We start from the raw sequence: 27,574 nt of genomic DNA, 5'->3' as shown, positions 1-27,574 counted from the left end.
GCTGTGTAGCACTTTTGATAGATGCCTGTGAGATAAGTGTCAAAATTGCTGCTAGAATAACAGAAAAGTAATCTTCACCAGCACATAAAGATGTGACTGTAAATGTAAAAAATATAAATTAAAAAATGCCCTTGCGCCTTGTAATTAGCATTTCAATTTTGGCTGTTTGAAATCAACACAGTGCTGACGACTGAAATGAAGAGAAATGACAGGAAAGACTCCGAAGTGATGGGCAGTGTGAACAGCTTTATTTCCATTAATTGTAAGGGAGCTGATAATGTTTTGCCCCAAACTGTTTGGTGCACAGTATGCAATTATGAGTCACCAGCTCAGAGTCAGCGTGACAGCATGAGTGTGAGTGTGGAGGTTTATGTGTGAGATTGTGCTGCGGAGGGTCAAAACCGAGCATAGGGTTAGTTCAGACGGGCCACGGAAATCAAGCTCAGCTGAGGCCCTTCTACACAGTTAATTGACAAATCTCAAATAGGGCACGCTATTTAAGCCGGTTCAGTCTGCCCACGGTTACTGTGCATCTACAAGCCGCTTTGCAACCCACCTCCACTCCTGCCTCTCTTATTTTAATGCCATGTCTGACTCAATTAGTGTCATATCCGTTGTCCTTAATGCCTGCTCTGTTCTTGCTGCTGGCCTCCCACCTTTCCATTCCGTATGGTGGGAAGTTGCCAGAATATAAGTTACAGTGGATTTGAAATCACCTTTTGTCTATAACAGTCCAGATGGATCTCTATTTACATTTTGAGAGGATGTAGCAATGCAGCTGCATTTTTTTAAAACTGTTTCCTCAATCCCTGGGTCAGTGCCAGGGATGCTTGCAGGTCCTGTTTCGTGTGTGCATGAGTCTTTAGAGAGTGCGTCAGGGCTGTGTGCAACTCCCCGGGGGCGACCAGGTTGAGTCTCAGCATCGAGTGGACCAGCTGGGAGCGAGCGTTGCCGATGAAAGAGTGCGACAGGAAGGATGCGAGCCCTCCTCCTCCTTTCATGGTGTAAAGAGGGACTCTGGCCATTCCCAGGACCTGGAGTCAGGCAGAGAAAGAAGGTGGTGAGGATCAGAGCATGAGATCAGGTAAATCGCTGCAATCAGTCACTCTGGAAGGACACATTACCTCCAAACCGTGATCTGCTGCAGTGGATGCAGCTGCCCTCTCCACCTCCCTAATCTGCTCTTCATCCATCTTCTTCACGTAAAAGTGAGTGATAAGACGTGAAGAGGAGGAGGGGGAGGAAGGAGGTGCATAGCAAGAATCCACATGATCTTCAACAGAGATTGGCAAAGCCAGGCCCAGCTCTTCTGACAATTCCCTGCTAAGCCCCGACTCAAGGGTCTCCTCCGAAGGGTTAACGAGCCTGAAGTGTGAGAATCAAAGGTCAGCAACAGATGTGAAAGTAGATAAACTATGTCAGAGGCACTGCTCTCCTGACAATAAATCACACTAATTGAAAGGCTAATTCAATTTAAAGCCCTAAGTTAGTTTGCCCAGGTGATGGTGCTGATCACTTCTCCTTCAAGTCACTAGATTTCGAGTCTCATCTTAGAAAATGGGCAAAAAAATATAGTAACAAAAGCTCAACCTGAACTGTTACAATAACAATATACCGGACATAATGGACGAAATGCACGGAGGCTAAAGATACAGTTTCACTGTGTTTGACAGTGCGCAAAGATAAAAACATTTGCCAAAGTGATCAGAGTGAGGTTTGTATCCAGAAGAGCACAAGTACAGCAAAAGGAAAGCAAAAGGTAACGGCTAGCGGGATGTTGAATGCTTAAAAGCGAATCACTTTGGATATTAGCCAACAACTGTTCTATACGGAACACTCGCTTATCAACAGCTCCGTGTGATTCGAACATATCAAGTTTGAAATATAAAAAAAAGAAAAGAAAACGTGACAGAGCAATTTATAGGCTTCTATAAAAATCTCTGAAGGAGTTTAGGTGTGTTTTGTACTGTTGCCATAGTGTCAAAGCATTGGTCAACATCCAGACGCACATTTCCATTATCATTAGGAGAACACCGACAACTAAGAGCAGCTCTTTAGAGAGGTTCTTAACCCTCATAAATGTCACTGGAAGAGACAGAAAAGGCCACTTGCTGTCGTGCAATTAACTGAAGTGACCGCTGCTTTTACATGTATCGTGTCTCAGCAGGTCACTCTCTAACAAAGCTGTGTGGACAGAACTGTGACTGGGCACAGTTGGGAATCCTCTTTTTAAAAAAAAACAAAAACAAAACACGTTTATTATCATTATTGGTATCATTATCAATCTTTGTTACGCTTACTGAGTATTTTCTGCTGTGGTGCTTGGATTCTTTTGTTTTTTTCCATAGAACATGAGTGATAACTCATGCACAGCTTAATTGTGGCCCCACAATTAGTAAATGGTAAATGGTCTGTATTTGTATAGCGCTTTTACTAGTCCCTAAGGACCCCAAAGCGCTTTACACAACCAGTCATCCACCCATTCACACACACATTCACACACTGGTGATGGCAAGCTACATTGTAGCCACAGCCACCCTCGGGCGCACTGACAGAGGCGAGGCTGCCGGACACTGGCGCCATAATAGGTTAAAATGGTGCTATTATGCATGTCTGATGATGCGAGACGAGTCTAGTGCAGAATGAGCTGTGGTTCAAATAAACTCAAACTTCTTTTTTTTCAGTTTGAGATGATTTTGCTTCCAACTTGGCACTGCTGCAGAGGGCAGTGACCCAGATGCTGTCTACAACAAATATATGGCTAAAAATAACCATGAAATGTAGTGACACACTGTGTCAATACACAGACTTCAAAGAGCTCAGAAATTAAAAAACATTTTTTTAGAGAAATGCAGCCGTATAACCACATTTCAATAGAACCATCTGTGGCACAACCTGCTCTAATGTAATTCTGGTATAACCTCAAACTCAAAATCAGCCAAAAACTATTTGTTTGACTGGTCTAAGGCATAAGAAAGCCAAAGAAACTCACAAACTCTCACTCAATTTATCCAGGCATGTAGAATCAGTCACAGTGCCAACAGACTGATGATTTGAAGATATTAGTTTAGCATTCAAAAGCAAAACAAAACAAAAACATTTTGTCGCAAATAAAATGTAAATTTGTCATTTGAGCTGACGATGGCCACTGATACAAAGTGAACAGACTGCCTCCAAAAGGGCAACATGAATCTTTGTTCCAAATTGCAAATCGGAATTAACACCTTCGAGTCTGAGACCATGGTCCTGAACTGCAAAAGGGCGGAACACTCAGGGATGAGTTGTTGCCCTAAGTCTATCAGGATCTAGTTTACAAGCGAGGATGAGTGAAGCAGCAGACTGGCAGATGGATTTCTGTGGCGTCTGCAGTCATACAGATGCTGTACAGGTATTCTGTGATAAAGAAAGAGCTGAGTGTGAAAGGAAAAGTGTGAGTTTACCGGTTGATCTACGCTTCTGCTCTCACTTATGACCACAAGTTCTGGGTGGAGGCAGCGGAAATGAGCTTCCTTCAAAGGTTGGTCCCTTGGCCAAAGAGTTTGAGGAACTTGGACATTTAGGACGCACTCAGAGTATAGCCTCTACTCCTACACATCAAAAGGAACCAGTTAAGGTGGTTTGGGCATGTCCTACTGACAGAAGATGCCAGGGCAGTCCCAGGACACAGATCATGTGTCCTGGCTGGCTTGGGAATGCCTTGGAGTCCCTCCCAGATGAGAAGGAGGAACTGGCCGGGGAGAAAGAGAGGGGACTTGTGCTTAGACTGCTGCCCCTGTGACTCTGACAAAAAATGGATGGATGTGTATGAATGCCTGCACAAGTCTAACAGCTAACTTGAGTAGCAGACCAAATTTACACAACTAACTAGTGTTTTGGATGTTTAATGTTGCCAGGCAGTACACGTTTTTGAAAGATTTCTTCAAACACCACCTGCAGCAGTATATTAAAAACAGAGGCTACACAATTCATATGTAGTTGTATCAATAGAGCTTTCCACTGTTGCTATTTGCTGACGTAGTTTTCCCTTGTTTTGCATATGTCTCTATCATTTTTCAGCCCTGTCTCTTTGCCTCCTCGTTATATAATTTCACTGTGCTGGCAAATGAAACGCCAGAGATCCTGGCAGCGACTACAGTAAATCACAAAGGCACAAGTGATTCATTTAGCAGAATACTAATTAAGCAGTATGTGACAATCTCAATCTTTACAAATAGGGGTTTAAGGCAAGATAAGTCGCTTTAAACAAGAAGCCATCAGGCACATTTTATCATCGCCAATCCTTGCAGGACGAGGATTGTAGCATCAGTGTTTGAATGTTTGTTCTGAGCTGTAAAGGGTTTCTTTTTTCTTTCTTCTGTGAAGAACAAGAAGGCTTTACAAACCAAAAGCTAAAATGTACCTATGTTTGCAAAAGCAGCACCAGGAAAGACTCACCCGCCAGGGAAACCCAGCAGACCGTCAAAGCGCATCTGCATCTGTGGAAGTGACACACAGAAATATGCCTGTTCACTCAAAGAGGCAGACATGTAAAGGTGTGTGTGTGTTAGAGTAGCTCAAATGACACACACACACACACACACACACACACACACACACACACACACACACCTCACCAGTATGATATGTTTGATGGGAATTCTTCCAAACAGCTGAGCTTTCGTGTCAGCGTAGAGCATCACATGGCACGCATGCCTGCAGCCCGAGCATGCCAATGCCTCCGCCCTCGACAGCTGTCCACTCGCCATCTACAAGCATACACACAAACACAGTGCTAAATTATACAGTCACAGTTCAGTGCTTCCTGAACACACTGGCTGGATGCCCTCTTTTGCCATGTGCTACCAAAGTGACATCATCCTATTATAGCTGCTCTTTTTTGTCATTTGTTCTCCCTCATATGCTGAGCCAACAGACCTTAATGAAACCTACTGATTAGCTGGAAGGCCTGTGGGCTTGTATGCAGAGAAAAAACACAACAGATCTGAGTGACTTGCATTGGGAAAGCTTTAGCTCCCTCTACTGGGGTGGAGTAAACTGTCGAGTGAGATAATCCTTGTTCCATAGTGAACTTTTCCTCAAAATTTGGAATATGATTATGAATTTTGACACAGTTGCCTTTCATTCAGTATCATCACCAAGTCAGCACAGACACGGCAAGTCTATTTTCTGAGGATATGGAGGAGTATATGAGACTCAGAAGAAGAAAGACAAATGAGCTGGGATTGATCAGAGATGTGTGTGAGAACTGCTGAAAACTACAACAAATGGTTGCAGGCTGTTCCAGCAAAAAGGAATCACAACTGACTATTAGCATTGGGGAGGGAATTAATTTAGACCTTGGTGATTTTCATTTTTATGAAATAATTTTGTTTCTGTGTGCAAAGTAAAACAATGTAAGCATACAAAATAAAACAATTGATCTGTATTTCCCCAGATCTCAGATTAATGTATTCTTTGGTTAGCTTTTTAAAATTCTTTAGAGTTCATTAAAATTGAAAGAGGCTGTCATTTAAAAATGGACTAAAGATGCTTTGCTCAAAGTCAGTTATTTAATTTTGATTTTTTTTTTCAGTTTCAGTCTTTTATACTTTAGGCTCTAACTGGAAAAATTATGCTAAATCCTCAGCGGCCAGGGTTAGTGTTGTATATTAGCAAACCATATGGGCCTTAAGGGCACCACCGACTGGAGAACCACTACAGAGAAGAGCCAATTAAGACTCAGTGAGTCAGAATATTTTTTAGTGAAAACCAACAATGAACAGCATTAAAACACGCCTTAAAATCAAGGTTTTTATGATTGAAGTATGACTGCCACCTTCTGACAGTGATAGAAAATTACATCCAAACAAGTGGCAATAAAAACAAGGTGAAATATACATTTCAGACAAAAAAAAAAAACCCGTGTATTGACACGTGTATGCATTTGCACAAGCTGGAGATGGAAACCTTTTTTGTCGAGGTCTTTAATCTTGTCAAACTATATGACATACAACCACGCGGTGAAAAAGACGAATCTGCGGATCCAACATCTGAAACATGGAGAATGGAATATGTAAACAAATCCAACCAGTTAACATAAAAAAACAGTTAACCTGCAACACCGGCATTCTCCGTTGCGCACTTCCCCATCGTTTAGCAAGCTAAAATGCGCGGTAAAGGCTGGGTAAGCATGGACGTTATAAACATGAGTATATTTCCCCAGCATTAAGTTCTCTTAATAACTGTGTGTTTCTATTTGTTTATTTAAGGAACCTTGATGTCTTAACTAACATTCAAACACTGTTATCGTGCACTTTATAAATAATTTTCTTAGTATTTTGACATAATAGCAACACGAAACACGTTTGGTTTTGCTTTTTAATTTCGGTCAAACAATATTACTTCTAATCAAAAATGAAGTAAACCCGCTTGTTTAATAAGTCACACGTATTTACCTCTGTTCTACATTAAATGCTGTCTCATTCTTCAGTCAGCAGTGCCTTTTCAAAACTTCTGGCTTTTCCGATGACGTTCTGGCCGTTGATTGGCTAAGCGAAGCATGTGGTTCCGGTTAGCTCCCCCGGTCGACCAATCAGCTTTGGTTGGTAGTAGCCGTTCAGCCGATTCATCTCGTTTATGCGTCAGGGATTGCGTCAGGGATGTACATGCTCCGGTTAGGTCTTGTGATGCACCGTGGAAGGTAAGGGGTGGCAGTCTTAATCGCTCTCTGCATAAGTCTGAAAGTATTTGATGAGAGCACAGTCCAAGGGAACCTTCTAGGTTGATAGCTAACTAGCTTCTACTACCGGTGACTGCTAACAGACGGTGTTAAACGACCTGGTTAAACTTAAGCAGGTAAGTTAGCCACATGTGTTGTTTTGATATTATAAACTATCCTATAACACGATTATTACAGAAAAGAAAATATTTAATGTATTGTTTAATGTTACTATCGATGTATGACGTGTTTCATTGTAATTATTGTTATTTAAATATAATTTATTTTAGTATTTACGCTTGTGTATTGTGTATATGTATATGTATATGTGTATCATGTAAAGCAGTTTAGGAAATTTAAGTGATGAGTAAACACTGCGGTAATAACGTTAGTAGTAATAGTAATCTTATTTGGTTATCCTACTTCAGGTGAATGAGAATGGCGCAGGGGATACCAGACGAGATGCTGATGAACTCGGCTTTGATAAAAAAATTGGCAGAGGGGGCAAAAGACTCAGCCGTTACACAGGGTGTCCTAATGAGGCTCCAGGAGACCCCCAACTCATCTGAGGTGCGAATTATACACACATGTAGCATGTAGCGGTTGTAGCATTGAGGGGTGGCTGTAGGTCAGGAGGTAGAGCAGGTCATCTACTAATCGGAAGCTTTGATTGTGGCTGGCTGCTCCAGTCTGCATGCCAAATGTCACTTGGCAAGATACTATCCACAGGTTGTGTGAATGTGTGTGAATGTTAGATAGAAAACACATATAAAAAGTATATAAAAAAGTGCCTGTATGAATGGGTGTGAATGGGTGAATGAGGCAAGTTGTATAAAGTACTTTCAGTGCTTAGGTAGAGTAGAAAAGCACCATATAAGAAACAGTCCATTTACCATTTACATGTATCCATAGAACACATTTCAGTTTGCTAGAAGCACTTTCACTGTTTTTTCATTGTTGGATAATTGTTAGTATAGTTATATAATCTTAAAGAGGGAACGTGTACTTGTGAAACTCATATAAAATTTGCAAGTCTGCTCATGTATGATTTTGAATCGTCTTATTATATTTGTTCTTGCCCCACCCAACAACTGCACCTGAAAGAGAAAGCTACAGACCATGAGAATACATTTCCTCAAAATATTCATTCAGGGGAAGACGCTACATATTTGTAACATGTAGTGTATATTTGTAATATTATACTTTTCCTGGTGTTAGGTTTAGTGAAGCCACGTAACAAAGCACGTTCCCTTGTTGCTTTTGGATTATGGAACTACTGGGAATATGTTGACTGACTGATTCTTAAACAAACAGGTAACCAGTAAAGGGAGGCTAAAATTTCAGGAATCTGGTCTTGCTTCTCTTTAGCCATTAATAGGTAACCTACAGTATTTTAGACCAGCTGCAAACGTGTAATAGATGTCATATTAAGACCAATGCACAGTTCTCCTGGCAATGGACAAACCCAGAGTCGTCCATCGGATTGCCAGACGGAGACTTTAGCAGGGCTCGCAAAATTTCAAAATCCCTGGTAGCCCTTCGGGCAGAGACTCTTCAGTTTTTGGTAGCCCAAAATAAATTTAAGTAGCCCGAATAAAAAACAGAGCAATTTTTTGATTGATGTTTTGTTTCCTGTTTTGTTTCCGTTACAATATTATACATTAAAGTATAATATTGTAACGGAAACAAAACATTAATCAAAAAATTGTTGAAACACAAATTACAACATTGTATAAAAATTACAATCATCGACTCAAATACTTGGTTCTAATTGAACAGAAATTTCTATGAACTTGTAAGAACTATGTAGAACATGAATCAGTCTGTGTCAGATCCTGAATTTGAAATTTCCACTGAAGTCACGGGTAAGAGGCAAGTGGAACCAAGATCTAGGACATTTGCTTTTTGAAGTTTGCAAAGACTGCTAAATTTTGCCAGTGGTAGTTCACTTTGGAGGTGGAGGAACACCAAAGTAATTGCTTAAAGGAGCTTGCTTCTTCGACATCTTTCAGAGTTCTAAACAAATGTCTGTCCTCCTCCAGAAAATCTTATGTACGCAAACACGTGTTGCAACTTCTTATCTTGTGCGCGTTTTTTATTTTGACAGCGAATGCGCACCTGCGGACCACTTATGTGCACCCCTGGTTATTTAGCTCGTCATATTGCAGCCACAGAAATTCTTTTGTCCATGAAACCATAAAGCTGCACTTTATTTTTGCCTTATAGTCTGATTTCTCATAACTTTTCTGTTTTGTGGTAAGCTTTTCTTTGGCTGTCACTTCTTCACCCTGACCTGTCTTATTTGGCTCAGCAGAACTAAAACATATATCCTGCTGATTTTACACACGCACTCACATAACGCTCAGCGATTCTCTGCGCGATCAACCTCTCACATGTTTAAGCTTGCTGCGGGAGATTTCACTTGTCATGTTTGCATAGTAAGCTAACAATCGATAAGACGATGTCAGAGGAATTGGTGCGCAAATTATCGTCACTCACCAATCAGTGCTGTCGCTCTCTATACACAGTTCGCGCGATTGCAAAGTGAAAGCAAAAAACAAGCGCAAATTCAAACGCGATTTCAATATGTCACATATTGACAGTGGCTCACCGATGCCAATGACATAATTACTCAGCTACATTTCCGAAAGAATGCAAAAGCATTGACATATATTTTTCTTTCCTATGATAGCCCGACGGGCAGGGCAGAGATAGATTTTGGTAGCCCGACTGACAAAATTAGTAGCCCCGGGACGTCGGGCTAGCGATTTTGCGAGCCCTGCTTTAGGGAATATAGCGTATGACCAGTTGCAGGTCTTTAAAACAAAGGGTTAATTCAATCATACTGAACTGAATGAGACTGACCTTAACAACTGATTTAATCTGTTTGTCCAGTTTTAGCTGAATGTGATTGAATGACCATGAGCAAAGTAGTGAAGTAGTTATACTTTAAATAAATGCTTAAACTAAAAAAAAAAGTAAGTAAACATTTTTTTCAGCATCTTTAACAGAATTCATATGTTAGGTAATAAGTCTCAACAACAGAGATCACATACCAGTGGAATTTTAAACCGTTGCTGATGAAAAGGCCGTGTTGAATGTGAAGTCATGTTAGGAATTTGTTCTGCCTTAGGGCAGAGGATTTCAGAGAGATCTTTATTAAGCCCGTGTTTTGAGTCCACAAGCCATCTCCAGTGTTTGTCCAACAGGTTTTTGGGTTTTTTTTTGCTTTGTTTTGTTTTGTTTACCCTGGTCAGCACTCTTTTCTCACATTTTACATCTTGTTTTTATTAGGTGGTCGCCTTTGCTCCATTCACACTGTTTCCCACACCTGTACCCAAAGCTGTATTCTCCCAGGCTCTGGCAGTGCAAACACACTACAACACCCTGGTGGACAAGATTAGTCAGGATGCAGACTTCCTACAAGAAGCTTTGGCTAGGTAGGATGCATTATGACCTCATGTATGTGGTTTGGAAGAAAAAAACTCTTGGCAAAATTCTCATTATTGTCACAGTCTCTGAAGTCTGTCTTCAAATGACCTGTTAGTTTAATTCAAAATGAATACACTGTGATGAAAAACCTGCTGACAAGATTTTAACAAAGTGTCTTTTTACAGCACCATCGCTGTGGATGATTTCACTGCAAGGTTGTTCAAAATCCACCAACAGATCCTTAAAGAAGGCAGGTCACAGGTACGTCAGCACAGCCATGATGACACTGGTGTTAGGGGGAGCTCAGGAGGCAACGTCTGCCAGTTGGAAGGTTGGCGGATTGATTACCCAGTTTGTCCAGATTCCAGTTTTCTTAGGCAAGATGCTGAACCCAGAGTTTCCCCCAGTGCATCCAGTGTTTGCGAAGTTAGACAAGGCAGTTTGGATGCGTTTGTGTGATTGGGTGAATAGGGTTTGCAGTAAAATGCGCCTTTCAGTTAGAGCAAAGTGCTGCATAATTATCATTCCATTTACCATCATCATTTTACTTGAGCTGTTTGGGCTCTAAGGCCTTGGTGTGTTGCTAAATCCAAAGCTGTTTGCTTGCACTCAATAAGGATTCAAAAGTAGTGAAAAGAAAGAGTGTATAAAAAAAATCAAACAGTTTCTAGTTAAGGAAGATTGGATTTCAAATAGAGTATTTGTAGAATGAACATCTTGGGTCATCACTGCAGGTGTGAGGTTGTGTTAACGTTTATAGGAATGATTTTTCAGCCTATCTGTTCCTTTGTGGTGTTGGCTGTTTTGGGTTACCTGCACCACTTTGTGTTTTCACCATGAAAACCTTTCTATCTGGCTTCTTTTGGGGCCATTTTTGGAGGGAATTTTTTTAAAAAGTTGGAAATGGATTGATGATGCAGGCTCTTTTCTTTTTGGGCTTTGTATGGTAGCCATTAAATCCTGAGAGATTTCTTATGAGAAAGAAAGACAGGGAACGACAGGGAGGAGAGGGGTGAGAGGCAAAAGCTATATTTTGGCTAAAACTAAAATCTTGTTTCAATTATCAGCTGTTCTGCGTTATTGCTTGACAAAGTTCTTCACAATTTTCTAAAACTCTGAAAATTCTCTGAAACTCTGAAAAACTCATAGAATGAAGAAAACCATTAGGTTCTTACAACAGTGTAGCTGGGACCATAAAAATCTATTAATCGATTATAAAGTGACAAAATGCTGCAGCTGGGATTCTTTGCCTTTGTTACAGTCCATTGTGTTGGGTCTCAATCGGTCTGACTACATGCTGGACCAGAGAGAGAATGACACGCCATCGCTAAAGCAGATAGAGATCAACACCATTGCTGCCAGTTTCGGAGGCCTTTCATCGCGCACGCCAGATATACACAGGTAAGCAGGTCATTTATGTGTCCCCCATATTCTGTAGGTTAGCCACTAGAACTCAGCAGTAAGAGTGATCATGTTGGCCAAGACCTTCAAATATATTTACTGTCATCTTTATAGCCACCGTTTCACACAGCTGCTTTACCCTTATTTAAAAAAAAAAAGATAAATACAAACCCCACATTCCTTTATTTCCCCTTGAGTTGACACCATCTTTGCTTTGCTGTCAGTAGGTTTGGGATTTAATACAGCTATAAACAATCTACAGGGTGGGCCATTTAAATGGATACACCGTAATAACATGGGAATGGTTGGTGATATTAAAGTCCTGTTTGTGGCACATTAGTATATGTGAGGGGGCAAACTCCTCAAGATGTGTGGTGACCATGGTGGCCATTTAGAAGCCGGCCATCTTGGATTTGGCCAACTTTTCAATAGGAAGAGGGCCATGTGACACATCAAACTTATTGGTAATGTCACAAGAAAAACAATGGTGTGCTTGGTTTCAACATAACTTTATTCTTTCATGAGTTATTTACAAGTTTCTCTTAGTTCACAGCCATTGACATGTCGAAGAGGTTAACACGTGAGGAGCGGATTGAAATTGCGTTAATATCTGGTGAACGCAGTAACCGGGTCATTGCAGCAGATTTCAATGCAAGACACCCTACGAGACCACCCATCTCTCGTGCTACAGTTAGCAAACTGCTTGCTAAGTTTTGTGAAACTGGTTCAGTGTTGGATTTGCCAAAATGTGGACGCAAGAAAACTGTCACTAATGAAGAAACATCAGTGGCTGTCCTAGCTTCATTCAGCAAGAGCCCACAGTGTAGCACTCGCCGCATGTCACTGGAGAGTGGCATTAGTCGAACATCCCTTCGGCGGATATTAGCTACTCACAAATGGCACCCTTACAAGCTCCACCTACTGCAGCATCTCAACGAGGATGACCCAGATCGGCTTACAGAATTTGCAGAATGGGCAAAACAAAAATTGGAACAGGACCCTCAGTTCACGCAGAAGATTTTGTTCAGTGATGAAGCAAACTTTTATGTGAATGGTGAAGTTAACAAACAAAACCACCGCAATTGGTCTGACACTGACCCACATTGGATGGATCCCTCCAAGACTGTTGGAACAACAAAAGTGATGGTTTGGTGTGGTATATGGGGTACAACGATAGTGGGTCCATTCTTCATCAATGGAAACCTCAAGGCCACTGGATATTTGAAATTGCTACATGATGATGTGTTTCCCTCTTTATGCACTGAAGCTGGCACGTTCCCTGAGTTTTTCCAGCAAGATGGTGCACCACCACATTATGGGTACCAGTCCGAGCATTCCTAGATGAACAGTTTCCTGGAAAGTGGATTGGTCTCCCGATCTGACCCCCTTAGACTTTTATCTTGAAAAAGCACCTGAAACTACAAATACTGGATGCCTGTGCTGGCATTTCTCCTGCAGTGTTGCTATCAGTGTGTGAAGAGAAGAGGGTTGCATTGACAATCCAACACAATGGGCAGCACATTGAACACATTTTAGAAGTGGTCAGAAACTTGTAAATAACTCATGAAAGAATAAAGTTACGTTGAAACCAAGCACACCATTGTTTTTCTTGTGACATTACCAATAAGTTTGATGTGTCACATGGCCCTCTTCCTATTGAAAAAACAAAAGTTGTATCCAAGATGGCCAACTTCTAAATGGCCACCATGGTCACCACCCATCTTGAGGAGTTTGCCCCCTCACATATACTAATGTGCCACAAACAGGACTTTAATATCACCAACCATTCCCATGTTATTACGGTGTATCCATATAAATGGCCCACCCTGTATAAAAGATAGACATAGCCTTTGTGTCTGAAAAATGAAGCCACTGCAGAAGTTCTTTTAATCTGCATTCTTTTCAATGGCCAAGAGGGGGCGCCTCTTGTGGTTGTGAAAGATATTCCGTTGTATAGACGTCTACATGAAAATGCCCCTGTTATGAGTTTATAGGCTCATTAATGTCATGTCTTATTAAATACAATATAAAGTTAATTTAATATAGACTATATAAGGCAGGATTGATTGACAAGTTGCTAGCCTATGGCTGTACAGTTTCCCACAGTTTATCAGTTTCAAGGTGGCAAGATGATGGCAGCAAAAATGCTCATCTTAAAGCGTCACAGCGTGACTTTGCTAATGACTGGGGGATGGAATGGTGGTGGCTGTGTCCATCTTTTATTTACAATCTTTATTTAAGATGAATGAGGGAGAGTGAGACTGGATTGTTCGAGGCATGGTCAGGAAATAATGATGCATAATGTGCTGTGATTAGGTTTGCTGAGAGTGCTTACAATCTTGCTTGACAGACATATCCTGAAGATGGCCGGCAGGCTGGAGGAGAGCGAGCGTATCCTGGATAATAATCCTGCAGCTGGTCTGGCCAGGGCTATTGCCAAAGCCTGGGAGCTCTATGGATCAGAGAAGTAAGAATGAAGTACATCCATCGAGTACATGCCAGACATGCTGTTAATCGCTTTTTGCTTTATTCACTTGGTCTAATTATGTCACCATACATGATGAATTAATTAGTATATCCAGAATAAAACATCTTGCCAGTGGAACTGTACATTCAAACACTGCTTCTGCTGGTGTGGTTGCTCAGTGTATCATAAAATTACAAACATTTCTTCAGGACAACAAAGGCCAGTGACAGTTTTGGTAGTATGGGGCACCAAAAAGCAAATCATTTCAGTTAAAATTAAAACCGTGAGAACCAAAAGTCCAGAAATTTTGAGGTGCAGTTGTTGTCGTTGCAGAGCAGTCATCGTGTTCTTGGTGGAAGACGTCCAGAGAAATATCTTTGATCAGCGATTCGTTGAGTATGAACTTTGGAAGAGGTAGGTGTTACATGTGAAGGGCTAGAGCTCTCATACCTGCATGTTTTCTTTGTGTGGAAGTTAAAACATTATCTTAAAGCATTTGAAGAGTTGTGCTTTTCACCAACATGCCGTGTTTCAGAAACATTCACGTAATAAGACTGCGGTTTGAAGATGTCTTTAAAGCAGGTTCCCTTGATCAGGACAAGAGGCTTTTTGTGTAAGTCGATTTCTGTCAGCTCACAATGCACTGACACATTATTTAAGTGTATCATTCTCAAACAAAAACTATGTGTTACGCATAGCAGTGGTCTTTAATGTGTCTTTTATGTCGCTTTCACTTCAGGGACGGCAAAGAGGTCGCCGTGGTGTATTTCAGGAATGGTTACATGCCTGACAACTACCCTTCTGAACAGGTCCAACTTTTGATTTGCACACAGAATGGAAGATTACATTAGAGTTTAGTTAGAAACATGCAACATGCAGACTTACTTAAAATGATTCGTATTCATGAGAAACTGGAACGTCATTATCATCCAGTTTATTTCTTTCCCTGCCTAGCAACACCAAGTCTAGCCCTGATTGGCTGATATAAGTGACAACAGACCTGTCGCTGTGTCAGCCTGAATGGGTGATTAGATGGTAAATGGCCTATATTTGTATAGCGCTTTACACTACATTCAGTCATTCACACACTGGTGACAGCAAGCTACATTGTAGCCACAGCTGCCCTGGGCCGCACTGACAGAGGTGAGGCTGCCGGACACTGGCGCCACCAGGCCCTCTGACCACCACCAGTAGGCGGTAGGCAACCAGTAGGCGACCGAGACTGTTGGTGCCGGGGCTCGAACCGGCAACCTTCCGATTACAAGACAAACTGCCAACTCTTGAGCCACAATGTTCTCTGCAACATTGTGTGTAGATACGTGCAGCTGTGTGTTAATTCTGCAGGCAGGAACAGGAAGTGAAGGAAAACTGGCGAGCACCCTGGAACCAACACTTAATTGGACATAACGAGTTAAAACAGTTTGCAAATTTAAGCCAAACTGCTGAATCTACTGTCCAGGTTCTCTTGGATAGCGTGACTCTGTGTTGTTCTCCTTCATTCTTCTGTCTCTGTCTGTCAAATTTCAGCGTAATATAAACCAGCTATTGTCACGCTCTGCTGGTCGGTGTGCTGGCTGTTTTGTCAGGAATCTCAACCACAAGAAAGTCTGAACGAACAAAGCTAAAAAACCTGCAACAGTGTGTAAAACGTTATTAGCAGCAGTGAAATAAGATTCCAAGAGTTAGTGAAATGGTAGAGGCTGTTTTATGCTGGAAAATCATCTAATGATAAAAAGACAAGAAGAGAATTCATTGTCTGTTTTCAATTGCAGAGCTGGGATGCTCGTCTCCTCATGGAGCGCTCTCGAGCTGTGAAGTGTCCAGATATCAGCACTCACCTGGCTGGTACCAAGAAGGTTCAGCAAGTGCTCGCCAGACCTGGAGTCCTGGAGAGGTTCTTCCCGGACCAGCCTCAAGCTGTGCAGCAGATCCGAGCGACGTTCGCCGGCCTCTACACTCTAGACATGGTGAGAAAAAGCACATGATTTTTTCATTCTTTGGAAAGTTTGGCATTAGATAATCCTCACCTGGGTGTTGATGTTCAGTGTAAGCAATATCATTCACATTTTATTCCTCTCATTTATTTCTCTATGGTTGTGCTCGTCTACAGGGTCCAGAGGGGGACAAAACGGTGTCAATGGCCTTGGCAGCACCAGAGCGGTTTGTCTTGAAGCCTCAGCGAGAAGGAGGAGGTAAACTGAACTTTTTAATAACGCACACTTGATGTTAACACCAGAAGCAAATGATGGAACTTGTGTTGGTTTCTCACCATTTGTTAAACTCGGCAAGTTTAAGCAGTGCATGGATCTGCACACACGTGCAGCATTTGCTTGCATTCCATGTATGAGCTAGCCTCAGTCAAAACAGCGACGACACATACATGACTGCCTGCTGTTTTGCGTTACTGTGTATCTACTGTGATTCATGCATGCTGTACTGTGACTGAGATAATAGTGTATACGAGACACACTTGACAACAACATTGATCAGGATGTGAAAAAGCTACTAGATACAAGTTGTTAGCAAGTTATGGCTGACTAACCACCCTGCCTTACATCACTCTGGGCTAATATTGTAAAAAGCAATCATTAGTTTTCTTTGTAATATCAGATCATTTGTTTTGATAAATACATAGTTCAGTATCAGGGTTCATATGAGCTATTTTAGCAGTAATTTTACACATGAACTGGAAGGAGAACTTTGAGGAGCTGATGAATGTAGAAAATGAAAGAGAGAGGAGGATGGAGGAGGGGAGTTAGACGAGAGGGCAACTTGACCAGACCGTTTAACAGAGACTGAGAGGATCCCCGAGGAATGGAGAGGTGTGCTGCTGCTGATTTTCAAGAACAAGACAGATGTGCAAAGCTGTAGTAACTACAGAAGGATAAATCAAGAAGCTATGGGACAAAGTTGCTGAGACTAGGTGAAAAAGAGGTGACGATCAGTGAGCAGGATTGTGGCTTCGTGCTGAAAAGAGCACAACAGATTCTCTGGAGAGAAGGTGAAGGAAAGTCAGCTCACGTGAGACAGAATACATGTATGTGAGTCAGAGGGAGGCAGGTATAATGGTGGCGATACAAGAAGTAGAGATAGTGAAGGTAGATTAGATTTAATACTTGGGGTCAACTATCCACAGCAACAGACAGCACACAAGAGAAGTAAAGAGTTGGGTGCAGGCAGGGTGGAGTGGGTGGAGACAAGTGTCAGAGGGGATTTGTGACAGAAGGATAGCAGCAAGAGTGAAAGGGAAGGATTACAAGATGGCAGTGAGGCCTGCTATGATGTATGGTTTGGTGACAATGGCATTGACAAAAAGACAGGAGGCTGGGCTGGAGGTAGCAGAGCTGAAGATGGAGCTGCCAGGCAGGAGGAAGCGAAGAACCAAAGAGATTGATGGATGTGGTGAAGGAGGACATGCACAGGGTTGGTGTGACAGAGGAGGATGTTAGGGATAACATGACAAAGGGGCAGATGATCCGCTGTGGCAACCCCTAAAGGGAGCATCTGAAAGAAAGACTACTTGAGGCAGTATTTGTTTAATATTTTTTTATTCTAAATATGTAGCAACTTGCTTGTACTAGCAAGCAGGCTAGCATTAGCCAACATAAGTAGGAAAAAACCCAGCCAAATAAAGATCTCTCCATATGCCTGTCAGACTGGCCGAGCGTAGCCAGGTGTGGTTCCCTGGGTAAAACTGAACTTTCTTTTCACTAATTTTAAAAAGGGTTTTACAAAAGTTTGTTCATCTGCTAATGTGAAATAATTCCTATCTAGCCATGTCCATTTTGTCTGTACTTAAGTGTAGTATTGTTTTTCTAGGTAACAACTTTTATGGATCAGAGATCTGCCAGGTCCTGGAACAAGTGAAGGAGAGTACCGAGCGTACAGCCTATATTCTGATGGATAAAATCCATCCAACCCCTGTAAGGAACTACCTGATGAAACAAGGCAGCCCCCTGAAAATAAGCAACTGTCTCAGTGAACTGGGAGTGTTTGGAGCATATGTAAGGTATGTGACCACTACTACATTGATATTAAACTCATTTTGTTTGTGGCTGTTTTTTTAGAAGTATTTGCAGATTCCCAATGTAGTGGTTGTTTCTAATGTTAGCCTTTTCTTTGTTTTCTTACAGGCAGGGTAAAGACATGGTGACAAATGAGTGTGTGGGCCATCTGCTGAGGACCAAGAGCTCAGAACACTCAGACGGGGGCGTCGTAGCAGGAGTGGCTGTGCTCGACAATCCTCTGCTGTTCTGAGATGTCACACTCCTGCCTGCACATACAAACCACAGTGAAGTCACAGCAGAAACGTCTCTTTAAAAAAAAAAGAAAAAAGTTTTTGTTTATTTTTTTAATAAGTTCAGTAATTAAGTGAAGAGCAGTAATTAAATAAATAGTTTCTTGCATTTTTGAATTAATGATTGTGTTTAGGATTATTTCAGAAACATGTTTAGAGGATCTTTGTAAGCCTGTATTTACTTTAAAAGAAGGGAAGCACTTCTTCATTCTACAGAAAAGGTGACACATTACAGATGAGTTCATAAAAAGTGTCTCTGTCACTCTTTCAAGGCTCTGTCACTTTTTCTTTTTTACTGAAACAGCATGGTAAAGTAGGTCTAGGGTGCCATCTTGTGGTAGTATGTTGTTACTACAACATATGAAATTGTGTTTCTATTGGAAATATAATTCAGCGCCAAGCTGCTCTCTCAGGTACAAACTGAACCTGTTTTTTTAGACATATAAATCACTAAACACATTGAAGCTTTTGGTTTTGTAAAAGTGGTTCATAATCAAAATGCATGTTAATTTTTATAAGGTTGAAGAGCAGTTAGCTGTGCATTCATGGATGTCTTTTAACTATTTTTTAACAATCTTTTGAGAGGTGCAAAACACCAGCTACTGGTAGACAGAACAGTCAGCCGAGACTGCAAGACCAGACTGACCAACCTGTGCACTGCCTGGATCAATGCCCCACAGCTGGATACTGGAATGCCTAGAATTGTACAAGATCAATGGGACCCTAAGAGCCTTCATCAGGAACTCAATGGGGATGTGGCATACAATGGGATATATATATATATATATATATATATATATATATATATGTGTGTGTGTGTGTGTGTGTGTATGGTATATTTATGTTTAAATTCTGCTCTGATTCCCCTTGATTGTATCTGTAACATGCAACTTCTGTCAGTGCTACTGGAAAGTGAATTTCCCGGAGGAACCCACCTGAGGGATTAATAAAGTTTCATCTAATCTAATCTAATCTGAAAATTGTGGACTTTTCAGGAAATGTATTAAAAAAACGAAAACAAGAGTAAGATGGGACAGTTAGAAGGAAATAAGAAACTCAATTCATTTTAATTAAATAAATTGTTCCCATATGTCTATATGCTGTCAAACTGGCAGTAAGAAACATGGTTTTAAATAGCTCTATATGGCATTACTAGCACTTCGACCTTCAGATCAATTTATTAATGGAGAGGTCACAGATCAAATATGACATATGTTTATACACTACTTTCTACATGATGACAATACACAGCACACTTTTAAGAGTCATACTTTCTAAATTATAAGGCTTTTTGTCAATTTTTGACTAACAGATCATGACACTGATCTTGAAGACCTCTGTGGATGTTGGGTGAAATCAAACGGATTGGTTACATGAGCCCACACTACACCCCCACAAGGTTTTGTTTTGTTTTTTTGTATCTGAATTCATTAAAAAAGTCTTGAGTTATCCTATTTACAGACAATAAGACAGAATATCAGGCACAGATGCAAACACTAACAACCTCCCTGGCAGAGGTGATGTGGCTTCAGACTTTTGCACAGTACTAGATGTAACACCTTCACGAAAGTACTTATGACACAATGAAAGAGAATAGTACTACAAGCAAATGAATCTCTATACACTGTCAAAGGCAAATACATGGTTCATGCTCTCGCTTCCGGAGTGGCACACACTGCACTTCATAAATATCACACGTCTTCCTGTACATTTTTTCCCTGTGCTTTTTAAGGACACTGATCTTGGAGCTTGGTTGGCCTTGGTGCTTGTTGAGTGTGACTTACACATTTACACATTTTTTGTACACATTTTGACTACATATGTGTTAAACCTCACCAAATAATTGTTCAGTAAGGCAAAACCTACCCTGATATCATGGAGGAAGACTTCTAACTTTTTCAGTTCTCTCTGAATGTGTGTTTCAACATGTTCTCTGAAGCAGGGGTGATTCTAGAATCAGAGCTTTGGGGGTGCTGAGCACCCAGAGAGCTGCCCAGCCAGGCAAGATAAACCTGTCTCTGTCAGTCCCTGCATCCTTAAATGTTGTCCCGGGTTCTCTCTGTCACTTTGGTGCATTTAAACCCTGTTCCTCCCTGTCCTCATCGTCTGTTGTCTTCATCTCCATTATCAGTCATCATAATTTTACCCTCTCTGTGCAAGTCTGCAAATTTCTTTATTAAATCATAAGATTCTTAAATTCATCACGTCTCTCTGTGCCTGGGTCCTTGTCACAAAACATAACATCACTGTTTTGTACATTTTAACACAATTTAATCCCACATTTGTGAAAGAAAAGCAAAACACTTTTTTGAAAAGTCTGTAACAAAACCATCAAATCTGATAAAGGTTATTTAAATGCTGCTAAAGAAGAATGGATTGGAATAAAAAAAAAAAATACATATCCTAACCTTAATTGCTGGGGGAGAATAATGAATGATGCTCATAGTGAGTAAAAAGTAAACTGAGTGCATTTTTTGGACAGAGATTCACTTTTAATGTGTATGTATAATATAATACATCAAAAACATTCCAACAACAGAATAAATTATTACAAATAAATTATTACATAATATTAATAAAAACTATAAAAATGGACGCAACCTTGCATGTGGTAGAATGTATACAATGTATGAAAAAATCTTTACTGCAGATGCTAATTTTACTAATTTAATAATACTAATTTTGTGTTGTAAGATTTATGACTTTCATGCTTTCATAGTGGTACTTAGGAGAGCTTGACATTTTTTATCAGGTGGTACACACTGTAAAAAGTTTGAGAAACACTGATAAGTGTATGTGTGCTTTTGGAAAACATTTAAAGCTGCTGTACAGAATCTTTGAAACAAGCTTAAAACATTTTTAGAATATAAACAGAGCATCTGCTTCTCTTTACAGCTCCTCACTCCACCAGGGCTGTTTGGCACTGATAGTGTGCAAATGTGACGTATGTACTGCGGCAGTCATACAGACAACTGGATGGTCCAAAAGTTGGCCTACCTATTACTGGCTGAGGTTTTAGTAGAGTTGTGGCTGAACCACATAAAAATATATAATTAATTTTAATCTCCCCGATCAATTATAATGTTATGTTGGAATGTTGTTAAAGAGGGTCAAAAATGTTTCAACCCAGTTTGTTTTGCAGATTCTGTATAGCAGCTTTAATATAGGGAGAACACAACTTCCAGATTGTGTGAGTAAAATCAGGTTTTTTCTCTTTGTCAGTTTAACAGTTTGTGTTGTGCCTGTCACTGTTCCCTGTCTGTTTTCTTACCTGGTTCTTCCTGACCTTGTACTTTCTCCTCATGTTCCCCTCTTTCCTCTCTCCCTCTTTGAACTGACAATCATACACAAATAGATTCAATTAGATGAAAAATTAAATTAATATGAAAAAATACTATTAAGATCACTAATAAAAAAGTCCTCTCTCAATTTACTTTCAACCATAAGGCAAATAACCAAACCACACGAACATCTAATAAAAGATATAAATATTGAAACACTGATCCAATGTTATTCTTGATTGATGGATCATTTGATCTTACACTTTTACCTGAATGTGGCTCCTTTTTTTGAAAAAACTTCCTCATATCCATTATGAACTTGGCTGTCTCTCTGTACACAAACACACAAACACAAACACACACACACACACACAACAGGAGTTATAAGGTTAATGGGCATCCAGTCAGTTAGCTAGTTAGTATTCATTACAAACAGGACAGTGGTAACCAACAGTAGGCTACGGAGAATTTAAAGTTTCAGATTTTAAATAGGCTGTATACATTTCAATGTTAGCAACAGGACGGTGAAATGTCACACCAGACAGAATGTGAAATTTACTACAGAGCAGGACGGATTGTAGGGTAGCAAACATAATCGGAAAACACGTTTTCAACACTGCAGGTTACCTGGTGTAATGTTTTTCAGCTAAAAAGAAACATGGTCTAAATCCTACCAACTATATAAAGAGTAACTGAAGGTTAAATGCAGCTAACATGTCCTGTTTTAAGCCAGGCACTCACACCTCCACTCCGTTGCGTCTCAGCCACCAGCGCTCTGGCAGCAACAGCGCTAGAGCCAGAGCAGGGGAGAGTTGGAACAAACCATTTTGGGAGGGGGGGTTATCTATACTTTTGTTGTTAAAATGTTACGTCTCAAACAAGTACAGTACTGTATGCTTTTCATATTTTTAGTAGTGTGTCACACAAACAGCAAATATTGTCAAAAAAAGTAAGAAATCTTTGGGGGTGCTTTGATTCATTTTGGGGGTGCTGAAGCACCCCCAAAAATGGGCAAAAATCGCCCCTGCTCTGAAGACAATTAAAGTGAAACCTTAGGATTTCTTTGCTACATGAGGTAAGTATACATTGTGTTACCATAAAATATCTGATAGATACTACTGATTCTTTAGCTAGATAGCTCTCTTCTTCACAAACGTGTGTAGATGAGGCAGTGCCTCTTTCACTGTCCAGATTCGTCTGCTGATACTGCAAGTGCTTAGTAGGTTCTCTCTCATATAATTGTACATCATGGATTTCAAACTCCAAGCCTTGAGGGCCAGCGTCCTTAAACATTTACATGTTAACCCTCCGCACCACCAGAGACCGCTAGTAAAGCGCTGTGTTTGTTAACTAGAATCGTTAAAATATTGATTTACCGGAGCAGATGGACTTATTCCACTCTCTGGTGCAGGGAGCCCTATACAGATATATAGATACAGTTCCTATCAGGGGAACACATATTAACTTGATTTTTAGGACAGGGAACTGGAATAGGGCAGGCTTGGCCAACTCCAGGCCTCGAGGGCCGGTGTCCTGCAGGTTTTAGATCTCACCCTGGGTCTACACACCTGAATCAAATGATTAGTTCATTACCAGGCCTCTGGAGAACCTCAAGACATGTTGAGGAGGTCATTTAGCCATTTAAATCAGCTGTGTTGGATCAAGGACACATCTAAAACCTGCAGGACACTGGCCATCGAGGCCTGGGTTTGGACAGCACTGGAATTAGGGGCTTGCTCCGTCCACTCCACACATGAATCTGGTATTGCAGTATTTCCAGGAGCGGTGCATTTCTCTAAACATCTGAAAAAACAAATCTCCTGAAGTTGGGTGTTACATGGAATGTTATAGCAGCTGAAAGTCTGCCCCCCCCCCCCCCCCCCCCCCACTTAATTCTTTGGTTGTCGTTCAAACAGGTTTGTATCTCTTCCTATCATTTTTAGCTGAAGCTGCAAGGAGTAGAGGGTAGTGAAGTTGGAGGGGTTTAAATACCCAGTAGTGTAATACTGACAAAATAAATCCTGGTGTGGTTGGGCTGTACCCTGCAGTGACAGTTCAGTTGATTGGACATCTAATCATGCAGTATCAGCTGACCTGTCTGTGACCTGCTTTGTAACCCTCTCTTGACTCTTTGACTAATAAACTAGTGGTGGGCGGATCGACCCAAATATCGATTGTATCGATACCAAGTCGGCATCGGTATCGGATCGATACTAGCCTGGTGAGATCGATTCTTTACTTTAAGTTCTGCTCTTGTTTGCAATGCTGTGGACAAACAGCCAGGTCGCCGGACTCGTCGCTCCTGTGTCAGCGCAGAGGAGGCACATTTTGCTACCCCACCCCCCTCTTGTGTTTAGATGTTGCGCTGTCACGTGACGTGACTTAGATGCTTTGGGGGTTCTTTAGTTTACATATTATTTATATTTTCACCAGTTGTTGTTTTTGTTGTTGAGATTTTTAATTGTAATTTTTGTATGATAGTTTCTCAACAGCACTTGTTTGTTTTAATCTGTTTACTGGTTTGCGTGCACTTTTTATTTAAGATTTTTCTAAAAAAAATTGATAATATTCATTTTCTATAAGCATTTTCTATATAATTATAAACTTTGTTCTAATTATGTCCTGGGTTTAACTATTTAATAATACAAAAGGAAACATCACAAAAAACACTTAAGGTCATGAAAATTAATTGAGATTTGGCAATTCAATGACGCATCCACCTTATTTATTGAACAGTATCGGTATCAGCGATACTGGCCTGTATTCACTTGGTATCGGATAGATACTACACTAAACAATAAAAAGCAAAATAGTGAACCAGGCTTTGCCCTTTTTAATGAAAGTTATTTGACTTTGAACTCACTGATAATAAATGAAAGAAAACAAAAACAGACAGAAACGTATAATAATCGAACCATATTTAGACTTCTTCATTGTACCCTCCGATCAGCTTGTTTGATTATTGGACTCAGACTAATGTGTACAAAAAGTATATAAGTACAAGCTTTTTCTCAACATTAATTAGGATGAGATGATATACTGTATCTTAGGTGTAGGCTTGACAGGTGTCTTGCTTAGACCTAGACTTAGATCCTCCCGCACCGATCGGCGCATCGGGCGACAAGAGAGCGCCATTGAACTCGGTCCATCGCGGCAGTTGTTGCTTCATCCTATGACAGTTCGACTGAGCGTAAATCTTCAAGGAAAGTCCTCCTCCATGTTATTTTGGGTCTTCCTCACAGTCTCTTTCCATTCTCTCAGGTCTCGGGTAGCCGAAGGATGTGACCAGCAAATCTGAACCGACGCTTGGTGACTTGGACATGGAGCGGCTCTACTCCCGCACGGCGATATACTTCCTCATTGGCAACACGTTCCCGATATGTGATCTTGAGCAGCCATCGAAGACAACATTGTTGGAAGAAGTCAAGATGCCGGTTGATCTTTGCAGTCGATTTCCAAGTCTCCGCTGCGTACAGTGCCGTCGGTATAACGATGGTCTTCAGGAGCCGCAACTTGGTTGGTAAAGGCAGTGCGGTGGTCATCCATATAGGTCGTAGTCGTTGAAAGCCTGCCTATGCTTTCCCAATTCTGCACTTAACGTCATGCTCCACGTCCCCATCACTGCTAAAAGTGCAATCCAGGTACATAAACCTGTCCACCTCTTCTAGCTGCTGCTGCTGATTCACAGTAACCGCTGTGTTTGATGGTGTAGTGCAGGGGTCCCCAAACTTTTTCCATTGAGGGCCACATAACTTTTCCCTTCTCTGATGGGGGGCCAGGGTCAGTTTGTAACAGAAAAGGTGTGACGATCGCAGGTTTGCTGATATGTAAACATTTAATTTTCCAGAAAGCCACACATAACCAAATATTAATAACCCTTTCCGAGATCAAATAACCCTCTCTGGGTTCTTAATAGAAAAAAATTAACTTAGAAAATACTTAATAACTCTATTTATGACATCAATAAATAATCAAATAACCCTCTCTGGGTTCTTCACAGAAAGCAAGTTTCTGTTGTGCCGTGCGCAATCTTAAGCTTCAGTTATCAGAGCAGAATCTCTTAAATGACTCATATGAGCAGTCTCTCAAAGTTCTTGTGTTCTTTCCTTATAATCCAGTTTTGTAGGTTCCAGTAGGGTAGCCTAGTAGACACCACTGTTTGCTCTCTCTCGTCAACTTCCCTCTGAAAACCACAAAGCAAGCAGGATGAGAAACCGAACTAAGTGATACAGCACCTACACAGCACAAAACATTTCAATACCAGTATGGTTGCGGAGATGGATTTTATCCCAGTAGATTTTATTATGATTATATTTGTTCATACTCAGAATAACTTATTCAAGTCGCAAAAGTGAGCTTACCTTTGTACTGTATGTTCATCAGTGTAAACTGTGGGCCTGCATCTGCATTCTAGTCACAGCCACTCTCAAACACTGATGCAGATGTTCATCTGTCAATCTTGATCTCATCTGAGTTTTCATGAGTTTCATGCGTGAAAAGGTTTGCTCGCAGATATACGTGCTGCCAAAAAGTGTGGACATCTTCATTGCATGTTTTTTTTATGTTAGGGTACGTGTCATTTGGGAGGGCGGCATAGAAGTCAAGGAGACTGTTGGGCTTGAATGCGTTTTTCAGAACATCACAGTTCTGTAACTCGGCCAGCTCAAACTGATAAAAACTGGGCTTCATCGATGTCGGCAACAAAGGGGTTTTGGAAAAGACGGATTTCTTTTGCATGAACATGTAGTTGACGGAATCGCACACTGAACTCCGCCTTCAGCATTTCCAGTGCTTCCACACATTTGTCAGCTGGGAACGGGACTGCTGGGTTCTCTGCAGAAAGGTTTTGGGTAGCAGGGAGATGGGTGAAGTTGTGCTTTTTCACTTGTTCCAAAAGCAGCGCTAGTTTCAACTCAAATGCTTTTATGTGGGAATACATGTCGCAAATGAGTTTCCCCTGGCCTTGTAGCTGCAAGTTAAGGAGTATTTCCGTCACGTCTGTTAAAAATGGTGTCACTTCCATTCTGGGTCGATCAGCTCTGGGACCGTTTTGCCTTTTGAATGAAGAAATGCGTTAATTTCTTGTAAAAACGCCTCAAAACTCTGCCACATCTCCATACGCAGATTCCAGTTCAGACAGGAATTGTTGGAACTGCCTGTGTTTAAGTCCATTTGCTCTGGTGAAGTTTATGCATGATACCACAGCCTTCATGACAGAATCCCACTTCAACACTTTGCAGCGAAGCGCTTGCTGGTGAATTATGCAGTGGACTTGTAGAGGGGCGGTGAGACCCCGTTCTTCCATCTCGCGGTTCATGTGTCCTATTAGGCCCCGAGATGCGCCCACCATACAAGGAGCCCCGTCAGTCGTGATGCTAGCAAGCTTTGCCCAGTCCAGATCCAACTCTTCCATGGTCTGACATACTTTGTCGAAAATATCCTCCCCCGTCGTAATGCCTTTCAGACTTTGGAGGGCTGCCAGCTCCTCGCACATCTCAAAGTTTGCGCTAACTCCACAAATAAAAATAAGAAGCTGCGCTGTGTCCTGCACGTCCGTGCTCTCATCCAGTGCTAATGGAAAAAAAGTCAAATTCTTTCGTCTTTTGCTGCAGCTGGGCATATACATTACCCCCTATTTCTTCCACGCGTCTGGTGATTGTACTCGCCGATAGACTCGCAGCATTAAAGACATCTTTCTTATCGGGACACACCTCCTCCACGACAACATTCAAACATTTCTTTTTTTTTTTTTTTTTTTTTTTTTTTTTTGCCTGTCCCGTTTGGTTCTTTTGCCATCAGAATTATTGTCTAAAGGCGAAGAAAGATGCCCAACGGATTTTCTTTACCAAATTGACCATCCCAGCTTTGCCGTAATGGTCCATTTGATTCACCTTTTATTCTTTATTTTATTTTCACTTGCTGAATACGGGACAGACTTGACTGGGGGAAAGAAAAGGGAGAAAGAAAGAGGGGAAGAAAAACAGTTGAGAAGAGGGACG

At 41.1% G+C, this 27,574-nt stretch overlaps 2 protein-coding genes across 6 annotated transcripts; one reads left to right on the top strand and one right to left on the bottom strand.

Moving 5' to 3' along the window:
• Positions 1 to 226: 226 nt before the first annotated feature.
• LOC146494916 (U8 snoRNA-decapping enzyme) lies at positions 227 to 6,543 on the bottom strand. Of its 4 annotated transcripts, XM_085144795.1 has the most exons (6): positions 6,435 to 6,543; positions 5,947 to 6,029; positions 4,614 to 4,745; positions 4,435 to 4,475; positions 1,125 to 1,365; positions 227 to 1,034 (listed from the first exon to the last, which is right to left on the bottom strand). In XM_085144795.1, the coding sequence occupies exons 2-6, from the start codon at positions 5,986 to 5,988 to the stop codon at positions 789 to 791; spliced, it is 702 nt and encodes a 233-aa protein (XP_085000921.1). In that variant the 5' UTR covers positions 5,989 to 6,029; positions 6,435 to 6,543; the 3' UTR covers positions 227 to 788. The 4 variants fall into 4 exon arrangements, with proteins under 4 accessions (XP_085000921.1, XP_085000924.1, XP_085000923.1 ...); XM_085144798.1 differs by lacking the exon at positions 5,947 to 6,029 and having other exon boundaries at positions 6,435 to 6,542; XM_085144797.1 differs by lacking the exon at positions 6,435 to 6,543 and having other exon boundaries at positions 5,947 to 6,406.
• Positions 6,544 to 6,575: 32 nt separating this feature from the next.
• On the top strand, positions 6,576 to 18,561 carry gss (glutathione synthetase). Of its 2 annotated transcripts, none has more exons than XM_085144790.1 (13): positions 6,576 to 6,679; positions 7,126 to 7,267; positions 9,992 to 10,137; positions 10,315 to 10,390; positions 11,391 to 11,530; positions 13,881 to 13,997; positions 14,331 to 14,411; positions 14,533 to 14,610; positions 14,737 to 14,806; positions 15,770 to 15,964; positions 16,108 to 16,189; positions 17,817 to 18,006; positions 18,131 to 18,561. In XM_085144790.1, the coding sequence occupies exons 2-13, from the start codon at positions 7,130 to 7,132 to the stop codon at positions 18,252 to 18,254; spliced, it is 1,437 nt and encodes a 478-aa protein (XP_085000916.1). In that variant the 5' UTR covers positions 6,576 to 6,679; positions 7,126 to 7,129; the 3' UTR covers positions 18,255 to 18,561. The 2 variants fall into 2 exon arrangements, with proteins under 2 accessions (XP_085000916.1, XP_085000915.1); XM_085144789.1 differs by having other exon boundaries at positions 6,623 to 6,834.
• The last annotated feature ends 9,013 nt before the right edge of the window (positions 18,562 to 27,574 follow it).

The sequence above is a fragment of the Neolamprologus multifasciatus genome, chromosome 20 (genome assembly GCF_963576455.1).
Source record: "Neolamprologus multifasciatus chromosome 20, fNeoMul1.2, whole genome shotgun sequence".
In the NCBI taxonomy this organism is placed as follows: Eukaryota; Metazoa; Chordata; class Actinopteri; order Cichliformes; family Cichlidae; genus Neolamprologus; species Neolamprologus multifasciatus.
Note: the sequence above shows the minus strand (reverse complement) of the source record. Positions and strands in the feature narration are given on the sequence as shown.